The 18,293-nt window shown below is 38.6% G+C and overlaps 5 protein-coding genes across 5 annotated transcripts; 3 read left to right on the forward strand and 2 right to left on the reverse strand.

Annotated features, from left to right (window-relative positions):
* Positions 1-3,602: 3,602 nt before the first annotated feature.
* Positions 3,603-7,079, reverse strand: LOC131428889 (zinc finger protein 184-like). The gene is made up of 4 exons (XM_058592952.1): positions 6,857-7,079; positions 4,682-6,795; positions 4,377-4,619; positions 3,603-4,317 (listed from the first exon to the last, which is right to left on the reverse strand). Exons 1-4 carry the CDS (start codon positions 6,865-6,867, stop codon positions 4,055-4,057), a joined length of 2,631 nt encoding a protein of 876 aa, XP_058448935.1. The 5' UTR covers positions 6,868-7,079; the 3' UTR covers positions 3,603-4,054.
* Positions 7,080-7,185: 106 nt separating this feature from the next.
* Positions 7,186-9,564, forward strand: LOC131428898 (zinc finger protein ZFP2-like). Its single transcript, XM_058592961.1, has 4 exons — positions 7,186-7,328; positions 7,394-8,617; positions 8,728-9,079; positions 9,136-9,564. Exons 1-4 carry the CDS (start codon positions 7,318-7,320, stop codon positions 9,436-9,438), a joined length of 1,890 nt encoding a protein of 629 aa, XP_058448944.1. The 5' UTR covers positions 7,186-7,317; the 3' UTR covers positions 9,439-9,564.
* Positions 9,565-11,474: 1,910 nt separating this feature from the next.
* On the forward strand, positions 11,475-12,213 carry LOC131428919 (coiled-coil domain-containing protein 12). Its single transcript, XM_058592980.1, has 2 exons — positions 11,475-11,697; positions 11,768-12,213. The coding sequence occupies exons 1-2, from the start codon at positions 11,576-11,578 to the stop codon at positions 12,108-12,110; spliced, it is 465 nt and encodes a 154-aa protein (XP_058448963.1). The 5' UTR covers positions 11,475-11,575; the 3' UTR covers positions 12,111-12,213.
* On the reverse strand, positions 12,169-13,931 carry LOC131428911 (spindle assembly abnormal protein 6 homolog). Its single transcript, XM_058592972.1, has 4 exons — positions 13,654-13,931; positions 12,975-13,591; positions 12,365-12,915; positions 12,169-12,307 (listed from the first exon to the last, which is right to left on the reverse strand). Exons 1-4 carry the CDS (start codon positions 13,804-13,806, stop codon positions 12,195-12,197), a joined length of 1,434 nt encoding a protein of 477 aa, XP_058448955.1. The 5' UTR covers positions 13,807-13,931; the 3' UTR covers positions 12,169-12,194.
* Positions 13,932-14,026: 95 nt separating this feature from the next.
* Positions 14,027-16,826, forward strand: LOC131428905 (zinc finger protein 678-like). Its single transcript, XM_058592967.1, has 3 exons — positions 14,027-14,247; positions 14,306-16,203; positions 16,263-16,826. The coding sequence occupies exons 1-3, from the start codon at positions 14,237-14,239 to the stop codon at positions 16,754-16,756; spliced, it is 2,403 nt and encodes an 800-aa protein (XP_058448950.1). The 5' UTR covers positions 14,027-14,236; the 3' UTR covers positions 16,757-16,826.
* The last annotated feature ends 1,467 nt before the right edge of the window (positions 16,827-18,293 follow it).

Consider the following 18,293-nt stretch of genomic DNA (forward strand, 5'->3'; position numbering starts at 1 on the left):
CCGCGCCGCGACACCAAATACAAACGAATCACCGTTTTCGATGGTAGAGCTCTCACTTGCACTTTTGTCATGTAACAATAAAGCCCCGGGATTAGACAGAATAAAATTCAACTTGTTGAAAAATCTGCCTGACCCCGCCAAAAGGCGCTTGCTGAATTTATTCAACAAGTTCCTCACGGGTAATATTGTCCCACACGACTGGAGACAAGTCAGAGTTATCGCCATTCAAAAACCAGGGAAACCAGCCTCCGATCACAATTCGTATCGGCCGATTGCTATGCTTTCCTGTATCCGGAAATTGTTCGAAAAAATGATTCTGTTTCGTCTAGACAATTGGGTCGAAACTAATGGTTTACTTTCAGATACACAATTTGGTTTCCGCAGGGGCAAAGGAACGAACGATTGTCTTGCGTTGCTCTCAACAGAAATTCAAATGGCATTTGCTCGTAAAGAACAAATGGCATCAGTTTTCCTAGACATTAAGGGGGCTTTTGACTCAGTTTCTATAAATATCCTATCTGAGAAGTTGCATCAGCATGGTCTTTCGCCAGTTTTGAACAACTTTTTACATAATCTATTGTCTGAGAAACACATGTACTTTGCGCATGGTGATTTGTCGACAATACGATTCAGCTACATGGGTCTTCCTCAGGGCTCATGCTTAAGCCCCCTTTTATACAATTTTTACGTAAGTAATATCGATGAATGTATCAACACATCTTGCACGCTAAGACAACTTGCCGACGACAGCGTTGTGTCTATTATAGGACCCAAAGCTGCCGATCTCCAAGGACCATTACAAGATACTCTCGACAACTTATCATCATGGGCTCTTCAAATGGGTATCGAGTTCTCTACGGAGAAAACTGAGCTGGTTGTATTTTCGAGGAAGCGAGAACCAGCACAATTACAGCTTCAACTAGGGGGTGAAACCATAGCTCAGGCCTTCACATTTAAATATCTCGGGGTCTGGTTCGACTCCAAAGGCACCTGGGGATGTCACATTAGGTATCTGAAACAAAAATGCCAGCAGAGAATCAACTTTCTTCGTACAATAACCGGAACTTGGTGGGGTGCTCACCCAGGAGACCTGATCAGGTTGTACCAAACAACGATATTGTCCGTTATGGAATATGGATGCTTCTGCTTCCGATCAGTGGCGAACACTCATTTCATCAAGCTGGAAAGAATTCAGTATCGTTGTTTGCGTATTGCCTTGGGTTGCATGCAATCGACTCATACGATGAGCCTCGAAGTGCTGGCGGGCGTTCTTCCACTGAAAAACCGGTTCTGGGATCTCTCATATCGTTTGCTCATTCGATGCGACATTTTGAATCCTCTGGTGATTGAAAACTTCGAAAGGTTAGTTGAGCTTAACTCTCAAACCCGTTTTATGTCCTTGTATTTTGATTACATGGCTCAGAATATTAATCCTTCTTCGTTTGTTTCCAACCGTGCTCATTTCTTGGATACTTCTGATTCTACTGTGTTTTTCGACACATCCATGAGAGAAGAAATTCGTGGAATTCCGGATCACGTGCCCCCTCAAGTGGCCCCAAATATTTTTTATAATAAATTTAGAACAGTCAACTGTGAAAAGGTGTTTTACACTGACGGATCAAACATCAACGAGTCCACAGGCTTCGGCATCTTCAATCAAAACATCACCGCTTCTTACAAACTCAGTGATCCGGCTTCAGTTTACGTCGCAGAATTAGCTGCTATTCAGTACACCCTCGAGATCATTGAAACCTTGCCCAAAGACCATTACTTCATTGTCACGGACAGTCTAAGCTCAATAGAAGCTCTCCGGGCAATGAAGCCAGGAAAGTATCCCCCATATTTCCTGGGGAAAATACGGGAACATTTGAGAACTTTATCTGAACGGTCTTATTTAATATCGTTAGTCTGGGTCCCTTCGCATTGTTCCATTCCGGGCAATGAAAAGGCAGACTCATTGGCTAAAGTGGGCGCATTGGAAGGTGATATTTATGAAAGACCAATCTGCTTCAATGAATTTTTCAGTATCTCTCGTCAGAAAACTCTCGAAAGTTGGCAAACTACATGGACGAATGACGAACTGGGACGATGGCTACACTCCATTATCCCTAAGGTATCGACGAAACCTTGGTTCAAGGGGATGAACATGAGTCGTGATTTCATTCGCGTTATGTCACGGCTCATGTCAAATCACTATACATTCAACGCACATCTCCGGCGTATCGGGGTCGTGGAGAACGGGCTCTGCACCTGTGGCGACGGTTATCAGGACATCGAGCATGTCGTGTGGTCGTGCGTAGAGTATCGTGACGCCAGGTCGAAGCTACTGGAATCCCTCAGGGCCCGAGGTAGACCGCCTGAGGTGCCGGTTCGGGATGTGTTGGCGAGTCGGGATAGTTCATATATGCTTCTCATATACCAGTACCTTAAACACATTGATATACAAGTGTAATGTGTTATTCCTCGCTCAGAAAATATAATCTCCACCTACAGGTTCGACACTAACATCCGCCCGATTCTCTCGATCCCCGTCCCTGTCCACCATCTTCATTGGAATTAACAAGATCTTTTTTTTTTTGTCACTAACTTTTTCGTTCCCCTTTCCCTGTTTTTTCACCATCTCGATGGCAACTAATTAGATCTCTGTCGTTTTCAAACATTTTGTTCCCACACCCCTTTTTTACCCCGTTTCCCACAATATTTACTTCTTTTTTTCATTCTCTTCCGTAACATCACCATCACCGGAAGACCGCTCCAGTCAATGACCAGCATGCGGGCCACCCGCCGGGCCTTCGTAGCCTGGGGGTGTTTCCCGCGGACCCTCACGGACCGAAGAATGCGGCCAACATAGAAAATTACCATCGCCATCTGGAATCATCTCATCCTAAATTCAATTCACCGGCCACTACCGATCGCCAGATACTATATTACATAATGATACTACTCTAGTTTTAAGTTAGACGATAATTAAGATTAGTAAATACCCTTGGCATCTTAGAGCTTAAGCAGTGTGCCTTAATATTATATTATATTATTGAATAAAAAAAAAAAAAACATTCGATTTCTATCAATTGTCATTTTGCGATGGCGAAGGAAGGAGAGCATGAACACCCTGGCCCGATCAATGTACTGCCTCCTGTATTTTGTTTCGGAAGTCATTTTTACCTCCTTTGTTCGGCAATAAAAATGGATTAAAATTATTGCTTTATGGTCGATTATAGTTGAGTCAGATTGCCAGGCAGCACCCCATTTAACAACGTTCTAAAGCAGTAAAATGGCATGTCGTTGACTACCAGCATGACATAAATTCAGTTTCTGCTAAGCAACACAGAGTGCGCTAGAGGAAGGGGTTTTCTAGATTGCTTTGGATGTGATTCTGATGATTTTCAAGTCTAAAAAAGTTATCTAAAAGTGGATGTCTTGGCTAAGTTTTCACCAAACATTCAGCATGGTATACATTATAAAATTGTGACAGCATTTGATTTATCCTACTTAAATTGATATACTTTTCTTAAAACTTTTACAAAACTCAAAATATCCACCAACACTACGGCGGGTCAGCTAAAAATCGAAGAAATGAATAAATATTCAAAACCCATTGATTGGTAGCAAAGCTGCAGAAACTTTATGCCATATTTATAAATTACATTTGATAAGATTAGACCTAGACTGCGTTAAGATGATAAAATTGATCATAATTTCACTGAATCAAAAAAGCTAGTTCTAAACTAACTACGGATAGCAAATGATAAGTTGTAAATTAGTGCTTGGAGTAAATTTTTTATCACTATATTGAAAAATCTTCATTCCGCAACAATAAATTCGAATTACCCGATTCATTAACTGTTCAAGCGAATAAACTCTGCTGGGCTGACTGACGGGTAAGCCGAATGCTCTTCACGCAACCCGCTTTTGTTCAACACGATCAAAAATATTTTCTGATCCATGCATCTGATCGTTACAAAATTAAAATTGTAAGCCCTTTAAATCGATTTTAGAATATAAAAATATTAAACTGTTGTTTCACCAAAGAACTAGAACAAATAAAAGTAGTCTATTCGCCCGGATATATCGGATCATCGTCACTCAGCGGATCGACGACAACCGGTGCCGAAAGTTCGGGTATAACAGCGATACCAGTTGCTTTGCACATTCCCTGCTTAAGATGCCGTTTGTAGTTACTTCCCCCGACGAACCGCTGACCACAAATCTCACATGCAAACGGTCTCTCGCCGGTGTGGATGCGCCGGTGAACCGTCAGCTGTCCTCCCTGAGCGAAACGTTTCTCACAAAAGTCGCACTGATACTTTTTCTCGCCTAAAATTATGAACATATAAAACCACAAACCACAAACCAATGATCGAAGATAACCTTACCCGTGTGTGTTGTAATATGTTTGGCCAACGCCGTCGAAGTGGTAAGCTGGCGACTACAAATCTTGCAAGTATACTGCTTATATTTTTTACCTTGGGCTCCAACATCTACTGGGGCAGCGATTTGTTCCGCGTTCGGGATAAACAACTTACTTTGAGGATTGAAATGCATATTGTAGTGCCGTCGCATTTCATTTTTATCCACAAATCCTTTCTGGCAGAGCTGACAAGTATATGGACGTTCTCCTACGAAACAAACAAAATTTCAATTTAGTAACCTTTTCATAAATGCCTGTTTTACAACATACCAGTATGCAATCGAGTATGGATGGTCAGAGTTCCCTTTTGTGTGAACGTTTTACCACAAATATCACACATGAACGGAATCGCTACCTTGCCGTGATTCTTCATGTGACATTGTAAATTTTTTAGATGCTTGAATATTCGATTGCACATTGTGCAAGTCATAATTCCTGGCAAAGTGTGCTTAAATTCGTGCTCCACAATTCGTTCGGCATCGCGGAATGTTAGATCACAGTATCTGCATTTTGTTTCTGGTATTTCTAAATCGTGATCCGCTTTAACGTGCTCCAGAGCAATCGTCAGCGAAGCGAAATTTTCCGAGCACAATCCACAAAAACAAGGTCGATTAGCTTCAGTTTCGGTGCATGTTATCTGATGCTCTTTAAGCTCATCTGGTAAACGGAACGTGGTTGTACATCCTTCACAAATGTAAGGCTTTCCGGCATAATGTTGAGTTCGAGTCCGATGATCCAATAAGTGACCAATCGTACGAAAAGTTTTCCCACAACCTTCGCATGAAAAATTAGCATTTTCATCATGGTTTCTTCTTTCATGAAGAGCCAACGATGAAGCTTTAATAAACGCCCTGCCACATTTTAGACAGATGTAAGCATTGCTCTTGGTATGCAGATTTTGATGCTTTCGAAGACTACTGAAAAGAGTATATGAACGGTCACATTTGTCGCACTGAAACCGCTTTTGGCCATCCACAACAACCACAGTTGCATTATGTGTTTCTGCTATTATCTTAGCATCCAGTATTTCGTCCGCTTCCTTTTCTGCAGCATGACTGCGTTCATGGGCCTGGCATGATGCCAGCGTAACAAAACGTTCGTCACAGTAAACACACTTGACAGCAAGACCTTCCTCATGTTGGCGCAAATGCTCACACAGAACCCGAGTTGTAGTGATTTTTTTATTGTCACATTTCTGACAATAATACGGTAACCACTCCTTATTATGAGTCACAACGTGCACATTCAAGTCATCCCGCGTTTTACCCGTGAATTCATTACAAATATAGCATTTGAGTTCTCGTTTTAAAAACTCTACATCGTCGGATTGTTCCTTGAGATGTCGTTTTTCGTGCATCTCGTGATCGTGTTTCTTAGTAAACTTCTTATCGCAGAAACGACATACGAATCGTCGATATTTTTCCATATCCGCATTGTATTTCTCATTGTGCATACGACGCATATGACTGCTCTGGGCCTGTGCCGATGGAAAGCGTGCCGCACAATACATACATTTGTGTTTGCGACTTTCATCATGCTGCCGAAAATGATAATTCAATTCCTTCAATTTTGTAATTTCACGTGACACGCAAATTTTGCAATTGAATGGTAACATGTTCTTATGCTCGCGCCTCATATGCTTTATCAGAGCCCATGTTTCCTTTTGATCGGTGACACATATATAACATTTTACCACATCTTCCTGGTCAGATTCTTCACTGCAATCCTTTTCAATCTCTGATTTTATTTTCTTGCGGCGCTTAACCTGTTCTTTCTTTACTTTTTTGCCCACTACATTCGGTGGCTTATAATCATCATCATTGAAGTCGTCATTATACTCAGCACTTTCATCCGATTCTGCAGTTTTGATTTCCTTCTTTTTAATTAAAATTCTTCGCTTCCGAGCTCGCTTCGCTTTTACCTTTTCTAGTCTCCTAGCAAGAGGCACATCGTCGTTCTTAGCCCAAGCTTCATCCGATTCTGTATCTTCTTCGCATTTCACTGTTACCTTCACAGGTAACTGGATGGTCTGTAAAGGCTTAGGCGGCTGCAATTGTGGCTGAGTATCGATTGGTTCTTTTTTGATAGCTTCCAATTTCTTCGGAAGATCCTCAACAAGTTTTACCTCCACCGGTAGGGCATGGAATATGGGAGTCGGAGGATCATACTTTTCTTCATTATCATACTCTTCATCACTTCCGTGAATACTCAATGGTTCATCCTTGATTTCGAAATCCTCGTTTTCCAGCAGAGCTGTCGGAAGCAATCCTCCAGGTCTGCTAGGACCAGCTGCGGAAAGTGGATTCCCATTTGCTTCAATCGGTTCATCTTCCTGCTTTACAATGTAGATTTCTTCCACATCGTTGTTGGTCGGAATGATATGTCTGAAAAGTGGAAAAAACAATATATCCGGAGCATCGAATGGAATAAAATTTAAGTATTTACCGAAGCAGCATTATTTTAATCCCTGATAAATGTAAACTGAAATGACAACTGCACTGTGAAAAAGAACCTGCTGACGCTACCTCAGGGATGCCAGTTATGCTATCCAAATTAACAACAATCAAGCCGGCTCGCTAATGGGTGACAAATTCGCAGTATACTGAGACCTTTTATATGCGGATTTTGAATGAAGTATTTTTCCGTAGAGGATTTTGAAATATGCACGAAAATATCACAAAACTGTAAATATCTGCATACCTCGAAATATCGGTTACATTCAATCGTCATAGATCTGCCAACCTGGCTTCTCTGCTAGCGACCGAGCAGATTTATTCTGAAAACGACTATAATGTCAAATTTTGACTATCAATGTTTTAACAACGATGATATCTGTCAACACCTGAAAACATCAAAAAGAAAAACTATTAGCGAGAACTTTTGTATCCCGGAATCCTTACTGCAGCATGCTTTGTCGGTTTGTATCATACCAACTCTACTAGATGGGAACTTAGGATATTCTAATGCACATTTCCCTAACAGGCAAGTAATTCCGGACACCAATGGAATAGAACAAATTTACATAGTTAAGTCGGAAAATGAACCCGAGAATCGAGAGGTTTCGGATTCTCTTGGAACGTCCGCATTAGACAATGAAGAAGTTGACCATATCAAACAAGAACCTCCCAGCGATGAGGAAGAAGCATGCGAGGATGGCATTCCTAGCTTTGGAATGCTGGATGTTATCATCAAAGAAGAATTGGAAGAACCAGGTTTGGAGGATGGTGGAGAAACAAGTACTAAGTCACGAAAAGATAGTAATAATTCAAATGTTTCAATGGATGGCTCTGCTAGAAGTTCCAGCGAGAGCGATTCTAGTTACACTAATTCCGACGAGTCGGACGATGAAGTCATACGACATACCCGATCACGCAAAGATACGCGTAGAACAAAAAATGTACGTTCTATACAGGATACCGAAGATAGCATGGACGAGTCTTTGAATGTAAGTAAGAAAAGAGGTCCGTACAAAAAGAAAGAGCAACCAACGGACAAAATCAAAGCGGTCAGACGAAAAGTTATTAAACGATTCGTTTGTCACTGTTGTCCGAAGAAATTTTCAACCCTATTCAATTTGGAACGGCACGAGAAAAGTCACATAACACAAGCAGAGAAGCAAAAACACAAAAAGAAGAATTTGTGTTTTGTCTGTCAGCAGGAAAACGAAACAAAGGACGCGTTACATGAACATTTGTGTCTGCATGCTGATATGCTACCGTACATGTGCCCGGATTGTGAAAAACCAGTAAAGGTTATTTCCGTTAGATTACTGAATAAACATTTTCAGTTACACAAGGAAATGCATACCGGTATTATCAAATGCGTTTATTGTTCAGCAAGATTTCACTCTCTTTCCGGCTGTCGACAGCATGAACGGGGACACGTTGAAGGGCAGCATATAAAGGAGGCACAAGCCAGAGCCGATTTAGAAAGCAAACGTCTTAACGTAAAAGTCATAATTGTAGATGGGTTGAAGAGGTATGAATGTGAATATTGTGGTAAGTCTTACTCGTTATTAGCTACACTTCGAAGACACACAAATTCACACACGATGGAAAAGGTTTATATGTGCAAAATGTGCGGAAAGATCTTCAATAAAGCCTCTTCTCTGACATTACACGAAAAAGTTCATTCGGATGTCAAACCATACAAGTGTGAGACTTGTGGCAAAGGATTCAAGGAGACAATAAGATTAATCGAACATCGGTGAGTGAGGACAGTGTGTATGAAATCCAACCATTACTGCTACTAATTTTATTTCAACCATTACTACAACTAAATTTATTTCGCATAATCGAAGATTTAAATTTTTTTAGGCGTATTCACACCGGCGAAAAACCATATCAATGTCATTGTGGAATGGCATTCCGTAAAAAATACATTTTAAAGGAACATAAACACATTTGCGATTTACCCGAGGATATAAAAACTTGCGAGTGCCGTTTCTGCCAGCAGTCGTTTCCCTCGTATTTGGACATGGTGCATCATATTAGACAATTACACACACTCGGAATGCCAGAAACCAAATGCCAATATTGTACGTCCAAATTTAAAAACGTCATTCAGTTAATAATCCACGAACAGCGCCATGATCTACCGAACGTAATTAAATGCGATCAGTGCAATAGAATTTTCAAACAGGAAGCTAATCTTGAAGCGCACATTAAGGTAGTTATTAAATTACAATGTTTTTGAAGTATATTCATATCTTGCATCACTTGTAGACACACATTAACGAACCGGAAGCGTTTATATGCGACGTTTGCGGGAAAACTTTCAACCAAAGTGTTAACTTGCGTATACACAAACGAATTCACAACGCAACACGATCGCATGTATGCGATCTTTGTCCGAAGAGTTTTCTGTGTTCGAGTACCATGCGCCGTCATCGGTTAACTCATTTTAACGGAAACAGTAAAAATTACATCCCAACGTTGGAGGACGAAGAGACAGAACCTGGTACAAGTCAGATTGAATGTGTCAAACAGAAGCCTCAGGCATCAACGGTTCATAATGACAACATGTAAAAATATGATACTGATAAACGTACTAAATTTTAATGAAATTGAATCTAATTGTATCTTGGTACTGGTACCGTATAATTAAACACTTAAGAATTCGTTGAACGGTGATAAAATAACATCAAATTATTTACTTTTTGCAACCTCCCATAAAAAAACGAAAAAAAAAATTCTACGTTTGCCGACTGCACACTGATACCTACTGATTTGTTGATAAATAGCTCATTTTAATTCACGCAAAATGACTCAATTTATGGTGACCATGAATAACCAGCCATTTCGTATGCTATATTCCGCCCACCGATTGGATTGATGTTCATTTTCAGCAGTTCATTCATTATGGTTTAAAACCTCTTAGATTTTTTTATAGTGACGTCACAAATGAACAAGAACTCATCCTTGACAGTTCAGCGGTACAGTTTACACACAAGCTTAAACAAAAATCGAAGAACACATCTGAAACAATCATCTTTACACTTCACAACTAGCCACTTTTATTTAATGAATCTTTGAAACGAACCGTATCGAATCGTTAACAAATGTTTTCAAGCTCTATTTAGGTCTCATCCGTTTGTACATTTAGGTCTCATCCGTTTGTCAACAGACAAACAGAAATAAGTCTGTTTACAAACAGTACCGCTGAACTGTCAAAATGTGTTCATCCGATTGAGGTTAACAGTGAAGGTAAAAAAAACATAATTAGGTTTTTTACCATCACTGCTAACCTCAATTAAATTAACATTTTTTGACAGATCAGCAGTACTGTGTGTAAACATATATTTTTTTGTTTGGCTGTTTACAAATTGGATGAGACCATTTACGGTCCATATCGCCTAAATAGTGTCTTAAAACATTTGTGCTCAATCGGTCCGATAATCGAGCAGATGATCGGACATATGCGGCTCGATATCGTTCACTGAGCAACCGCACACAAAAAATAACTCTGGTTATTATAAAAAGATCGTTGGTAAATTCAATAATTTCCGTTGGTTGTTTTTTTAAGAGAGTAAAAACTCAAACTTTAGGAACTTGAAAACTTTTATTGAAAACAGATAGTTCCTATCAATTGGAAAGGTTAACCGGAAATTCCTACTTATTTTACCAGCTGGCTTTAATTAAATGTTTTATTTTTCATGTGACCACCTCCTTGATAGTACTTGTTTCTCTATCTAAAATTAATTCTGTATAAAATGTTCAAAACGACGTATGTAACAATGAGAGATTCTCTTTGTTTACTTTCTCTTTTGATTATTACGGTACTCTTAGCAATCCTTCTCTCCAATCATTTACCGATAATAATAACTAATAGCTATCATCTTTCAATCTGCTCTGGAGAAATTACCGAAAAAAGCAGGAATATTTCGCAATAATCGAAAGAGAAAGTAAACAAAGAGAATCTCTCTTTGTTACATACGTCGTTATGAACATTTTATACAGAATTTATAAATCTTTATCACTTATACGGCAATTTGAAAATCAACCTAGAATTTGTTTAAAATTGATTGGAAGAACCCTTCTGAAAATTTATATGATCGAATTGGGCTAACGTTGCATGCAGATAGCTTTGGTCGCATACACCGTTGCCAGGTATTTTTATTCCGATTTTTGTCCTCTATCCTGTAATACAGATATGTTCTACAGAAATACCGATTATTCATACAGACAAATGGATTTTTGGATTTGGCTTGGGCCGGAATAAACACCGGTCACAATTTTCTAGAATAAATGTTGTATAGATTCAAGTAAAAATAAATTTTAACGCTTGATAGATTAAAAAATGACTTAGCAATTCTAGACGTACAGTCCAAACAAACAGTAGTAAAAGAAATACCACTTTTTTAAATCGATATACACAACAAAAATCTTCAACAAGCGTATACCAAGACCACATATATTTATTGTTTTCGTATTTATTTCATTCACGTAACAAAAATTTTCATGATAATTTTAGAACAATTGATTTTTTTACTTTCATCGAATGGGTAATCTTTTCGAAATTTGTCTAAACTATTCGGTGAAAATTTCGCCCTGGCATCCCTGATTAGAAATTGTTTTCATTTAACGATTTAGTAGCGCGCTAATATGAATTTGTAGTATATAACTATTTATCCACAATAATCAACCTTTGAAGATAAAAAGTAGAATGGATACGGTTGGCAAATTGGAGGAAGAAGCCCTTAAACGCAAGGAACGGTTAAAGCATCTAAAACGTAAGCAAGAAACCAGCAACAGTGAATCAAACCAGATAGCCGAGTCCATCCCAAAGTAAGAAAATTGTTCGCAGTGAAAGATCATAAAAGTTGAAACTTGATGCAATTTTTCTTCATTCCCACAGGCCAGTTTTTCGTAATTACCGCCCGGAAAGCGAAGAAATCAAAGAAAATGCGATCGAAGAAGTATCTCCCATAGATCTGGAAACAGAAATAAGTTCTCAGCTGGCTATGATGAAGGCTCCTATTGTAATAGAAGATATCGACATAGCCAATCTAGCACCAAGGAAACCTGACTGGGACTTGAAGCGAGATGTTTCGAAAAAACTAGAGAAACTGGAACGACGGACACAAAAAGCGATAGCAGAATTGATTCGTGACCGCCTAAAAGCGGGTCAGGACGATATATTGCAAGCAGTGAACGTCGCATCAGCGTCTATCACTTCCGCTAATAACGAGGATGAATAAAAAGACGGGAAAACCACATTTATAAACATGATTATTTTACATACAAATATTTAACTAGCTGTACAATTGAAAACAAATTTGTCATCATTCTATCCGATTTTGCGGCCTCAGATATCGATTTGAATAATGTGTGGTTGTCACCGATGCTGGTTCAATATTTTGACATTGAGAAACTTTCATGATCAGATCGTTGATTTCTAAAAAAAAATAAAACGTGAAATTCAACGCTATTGTAATGTTTTTGATCAACCTACTTTTTCTATACTTTTCCTCGATTGCATCGGACGTTTCTTTGATTCTCCGAACCGATTGTGCATATTCTTCGCTTGTTACTTGATTCTTCATGTGTTCCTGCTGAATTTGTCTTACTGTTTCTTGAAGCTCATTGAATTCTTTTTCTTTATTCTGTATCAGTTTTTCTTGTCTCATTGCAATCTCCGTCCGCAACTCTACCTTGCTCTTCAGCTTCATCACTTCTTTGTTTAAATTATTTATCACGATATTTGCATTTGAAATTTCATCAGTCGTAAGTTGCAAGGCATTCTTTTTCGTCTGGCAAATATTGCGTTCCGCTTCTAGCTCAGCCTCAAGTTCAGATTTTTGCTTTTCAGTTATTTTCAGCTTACTTTGTAGTTCGATTATTTGTTTTCGCAGGTCTACAATGACAGATTCGTGTTTCCCATCGCGACACTGGTATGATTGCAATTCGGATTTGAGCTGTTCATTTTCATCTCGGACGCGGCTACTCAGAGTTTTCAACTTGATATTCTCTTCCCGTACAGATTCGTAACGTTTAGATTCTTGCCTGCAATAGAAGTTTTCTAGTCATAAAGTTAAATAATAGAAAAATTTAAAGCAACGGACATGATCCTATCTGCATTTGTCAACAGCTCTTTATTCTGCGAATCAACCTTTTCCTGCATAGCGGATATCATCACTTTCAACCGCTTTTCTTCCAGATCCTTCGATTCATTAATGTGTTTAATAGTTTGTTGTAGTCGATTGATTTCCTCTGTATTCCGACTGAAAATCATATTTTCCTGCTCCAAGAGTTTTGCGTTCAACGTTCGAATATCACTCTGGAGTCGGTTGATCGATTCATCTCTGCTGCTCAATTCTAAATGATATTTTTGTATTTGTACAACATAGCCTGCTGTTTGATCCTGTAACGATTGCAACGAGAGATTGATGTGGAACAGAATTGTTTCCGTCGATGCTAGTTCTATTTGCAGAAACAGATGCGTAAGATTCTTGAAAGAACTTTTCTCATAAAATTGTAATAGATGAATGTTATCATCTTTAACTATGCTCATGTGTAGTTCTTCCTTTTTGCAGCTTTCCAGTATTTTTGTTAAATGATCGATGAATCCCTGGAATGTTACGTGCAACGACTGCTCGGTACGAATTTGTTCATAGCTATTGTTATCGATTGTGCTGATGAACATTTTAGACTGATCTGTTGTCTCGGTTAGACGAATTTGCTGAAAATAAGCGAGTAGTATAACTAATGTTGAAATTTAACACATTTTCCGATAAAACCTACGATCAAATTTTGTAGATCCATTTTTTCCACCACGACGTTGTATTTCAACTGAGAACGCAAGCCATAACATTCAACACTCACTGGCAACTGATAACTAGGAAAGAGTACTTTAACACCTCGCCTGCGATGCGCATCTATAAAATAGTTATCCATTGAACTGCTCCAGTAGAATTATCAAAAGAAATAAAGCCAATAACATTTGTTTACAGTATTCTCTATATTGCAAGGCCGTTATAAATGGCTTTCAAGTTTCACAGTAGTTGACATTTGAACTGCGTGCCTTTGGAAAACAAAAAGCTGTCAGCCGGTGAGTGAAGTTAGCTCACACCGTTCTTTAAACGTCATCTAGAAATGCCAAGCTTTCGAGGAGCATATTCAGCTCATTCGACTATGTTTTCATTCTTATAAGTTTAGTTTCGTGCTATGTTAGATGTGGAGAACATTGGTTAAACTGCTAAAAGTGAAGTAATCAAGTATTGATTTCTAGTACAAAAATAAATTCTTCATTTCAATGAAGAGCTTTTTCAGTTATTCTTTAGACTAGCTCATCTAGACTTGTCAAATTCTAGTCGTAACCGAGACAATGTTGCTAAGGTTTGAATCAATTCAAATTTGAATATATGTATAAAAACTACATCTGGTTGTTCCACAGGCAATTCATATCATCTAGTAACGCTATCGAGGAAATCTATATCGTTAAACAGGAAGAAGAGAGCGACAATGAGGAGCACCCGTCCGTAGAAAAATTACTTCCCGAAACGGGAATCGTGTCGACATCAATGACTATATTTGCAGAAAACAAGCAGCCAAATGTGGTAGAAATCAAAAGTGAACCTGAAGATGATAAAAGCGATGACGAAAGCCTGCTGAAACAACCTTTCGTAAATTCAACATTCGTAAGCGAATTGAATCCTGATGTAGATGATACCAAACAGTTGTTAGTAAAAAGCGAAGATGAAGATGATATCCCATTAGCAATTCGCATGAGAAGAAGAAAACAAATTGCTAAGTACGCTGAAAAAAATAAAAATAATATTGTTAAAGCGAATGATTCCGATTCTGATGATTCTGGGAGTCGTGTTGACGATTATGTCGGTAGTGACTCTGAAAAGAGACCACAGAAGGATCCGGATTGCAACATTTGTATCGTAAAATTTTCAACTAGACACGAGTTGAAACGTCACCTGCGAAAAAGACATTCTGATATGCTTCCTTTTCGTTGTAATAAATGTGCATCAAGAGAACTGAAAAGCTTTTGTTCTTTAAACAAACACTTTGAAATGCATGATCCAGCCAAGCCGTACAAGTGCTGCTACTGTGAAGCACGGTTCACTTCTAAAATTCATCGTACAGCCCATCAGAGACGCTTCCATAAGGATGACTTGGAGAACGACACAATTCGGAATGCGAATCGTCGTTTTGTCTGTCGTTATTGTAGTAAGCGGTTTGCTGCTAAATTCAATTTAGAACGTCACGAACGGAATCACGAAATGAAAATTACAGACGATGAATCCTTCTTAAACAGACGCAATAAGTGCTTCCTATGCGATTTGAAACCGTGTGAGACCAAAGAGGCACTTAATGACCATCTAACGATTCACGTCGATAAACTACCATATTCGTGCCAACGGTGTGAGAACGTTTCGGCTATCACATCGATTCGTTTGTTGAACAAGCATTTGGCATCACACGAAGAACCCGAGAAGCCAATAAAATGCATCTATTGCAACGATAGATTTCTTTCCATTGGTGCTTGCCAGGCCCATGAAAGAACGCATACCCAGGAAAAACAAGCCGATGAAGCCGCTGTTGCAAACATGGAAAGCAAAAGAATTTCCACCAAAATTATCATCGTGAATGGCATGAAACGGTATGAGTGTGCTTATTGTGGCAATTCATATTCTTTGCTGAGCACTCTACGAAGACATGAAAATATTCATACTGGAAAAATTCAATATGTTTGTAAAGTTTGCGGCAAAATTTTCAATAAATCATCCTGTTTGCTGCAACACGAAAAAACACATTTGCAAAATGCACCGTACAAATGTGAGATCTGTGGGAGAGGATTCAAGGAAACAATAAGACTTATAGAGCACCGTCGAATTCATAGCGGGGAACGGCCTTTCACTTGCGAGATATGCTTCAAAAGTTTCCGTATAAAACCACTGTTGAGAGAACATAGTCTTCAGTGTACGCCTCCAGATACCAGCATAGAATGCAAATGTCGTTTTTGTGAAAGCGTATTAAGTTGCTTTCGGGACTTGCAGGATCATGTTCTAGGCTCCCATCCACTCGTAATAGAGGAAACTCGTTGTACATATTGTGATATGTCTTTTAAAAGCGCCATAAATTTAGTAGACCATGAATATTATCACCGTAATCCGAACTCAATCAAATGCGATGTGTGCGGTAGAATTTTCAAACAACATTCAAATCTACGTCGTCATCAGCGACTACATAGCAATGATGCCGTTCCATATCAATGCGATCTTTGTGGTAAAAGTTTCTCTCAAAGTGGAGCGCTGAAAGTTCACAAACGAATTCATTCAGGTAAAGTTCTGACCGTAAATTTGTACTGAATACTACATTAAGTGGTTTACATTTTCTAGGGGAGAAACCGTATACATGTGAACTATGCGACAAAACATTCTACCACAGCTCGACCATGAACAGACACAAGAGATCCCATTACAAAAGCAAGAGCAGGTTGTTTTTATTTGGTGAGCAAAATCGTCTATCTGAGAATATGCAACCTGAAAGCATATCTTCGAATGCCATTGTCCCTATCAATTTTGTGCATTCTCAAAATATTCCCAATCAAAATCAACAGTTGATAGATGGAAATGCGATGCTGTCTCTTGAATCGGTAACCCTTCCCGTTTCGGTGGAGCCTCACATTTTTCTCGGATCTCAAGTGCCTAATAACTTACCAGAGCAGCAACTATCACTGGGCAGTTTCGAAATCAACACCGGAAACACTTCTGGGGGTGAAACAGCATCTACTTTGGGGGAAGGAACACCGCTTTTCGTTCTGGATACGAAGCTGTTAATACCTCAAACGATTGTGCAACATCAGGAAGAACGTATTGAAACCGACATGTAACAAAAATTGCAGTTGTACTCAGGGAAAAGTTAATGTGAACCGAAGATATACTATTTTGGTATTAAATTAATTTCTACTGAAACTTTTTAAAATTTTTTTTTTGAGCAAACCGTCACTAAGTTTCGTTCCCGCGGCTCATGGCACTCCGATACAAAAAGCATTAACATACATCAGTTCCATCGTTGATTTTCGCCAAGGTTCCCATTTAGGATATCATTTTGAATCTGTACGTTATGTTTGATGACCTGATTTTTCTAAAATGCCTCAGCCATATCAAAGCGTTGATGGTACCAAACCTTACATATTCTTGCGCACAAAAAAAAACTAATCCCTCATACGATGCAGTTCATAGAGACCTATTTTGGCTAGCAAATACATTGAAAATTTAACTTGGATTTCTGTTTTTTTATATGAACAAAACAAGTTTCGAGTTGTCTATAATATCTCATGGAATACGTAAATTAATTCCCTTTTATTTCACCGGTGAACGACAACATCTAAGTTAAAGCCGGGGTAAAGCCAAATTGTATATTAACTCTAGAACGCTCTCGGGGGGTAGATTTCAACCCCAGCGCTACTTCAAACCTCCGCCATAATTTCATTATTTTTCTCGGAGATGGCTTAACTGATTTCTACAAACTTCGACTCATATAAACAGTCTTATGCTCCCATATAAGGTTTCTGAATATCATTTACATCTGACTGATGGTTCCAGAATAAGAGGATGATATATGCAATAAAAGTTAAAATAATGTCACCCATTTTGCTCGAACCTCGAACTGTATGAACCGATTTCGTCCATCTAACATTCGAATAAAAGGTCTTAAGGTCCCATAGAAACTGCTTGTATTTTAATCAGATTCGACTTCCGGTTCAGGAGATACAGGGTGATTAGTATAATAATTTCACATAAATTTATCGGGTTCATCGGATTCACAGATTTTGACAGTCGACAACCAAATAAACTTATTTCAGTTTCAGGTATTCGGTTTTCGATCCCGGAACGCACCCAAAAATTTTATGTGGAACGCACTACGATTTCTCTAAAATGGCTTCACTGATTTTCAACAATTTCGAATCAAATGATCAATTAGGCGAATTTAACTGAAAGTATCGGGACTAGAGAAGCTAAAAGAAGGCCAAAACGAATTCAATAAACAAAAATTAAAATTAAAATAAACTTATGGTTCCATACAAAATTTGTGAATTTTATCCGATTCCGACTTCCAATTTTGAAATTACAAGCTGATGAGTTTTTAAAATTCAAATCGTCATAGAAGCGATACCTAAAAATCTTCAAAGTTGGACTCAAAACTATTTCAATTTTTTCGTCATACTAATTCATGGACATACGATCTGTTTTGGGTTATGATGGTCTCTGAATACCTTTTCTGGAAGTACCATAAACAATGACAAAAACTTTAAAGAGGAACTCACTTCTGCATCTAATTGAATGCTGCACCGATTGTCATACGTTTAGATTTAAGGGTATAATTTTATGGTTTTATACAATTTCTATCTTCGATTCGTCGATTGG

Source organism: Malaya genurostris, chromosome 1 (assembly GCF_030247185.1).
Source record: "Malaya genurostris strain Urasoe2022 chromosome 1, Malgen_1.1, whole genome shotgun sequence".
Classification (NCBI taxonomy): Eukaryota; Metazoa; Arthropoda; class Insecta; order Diptera; family Culicidae; genus Malaya; species Malaya genurostris.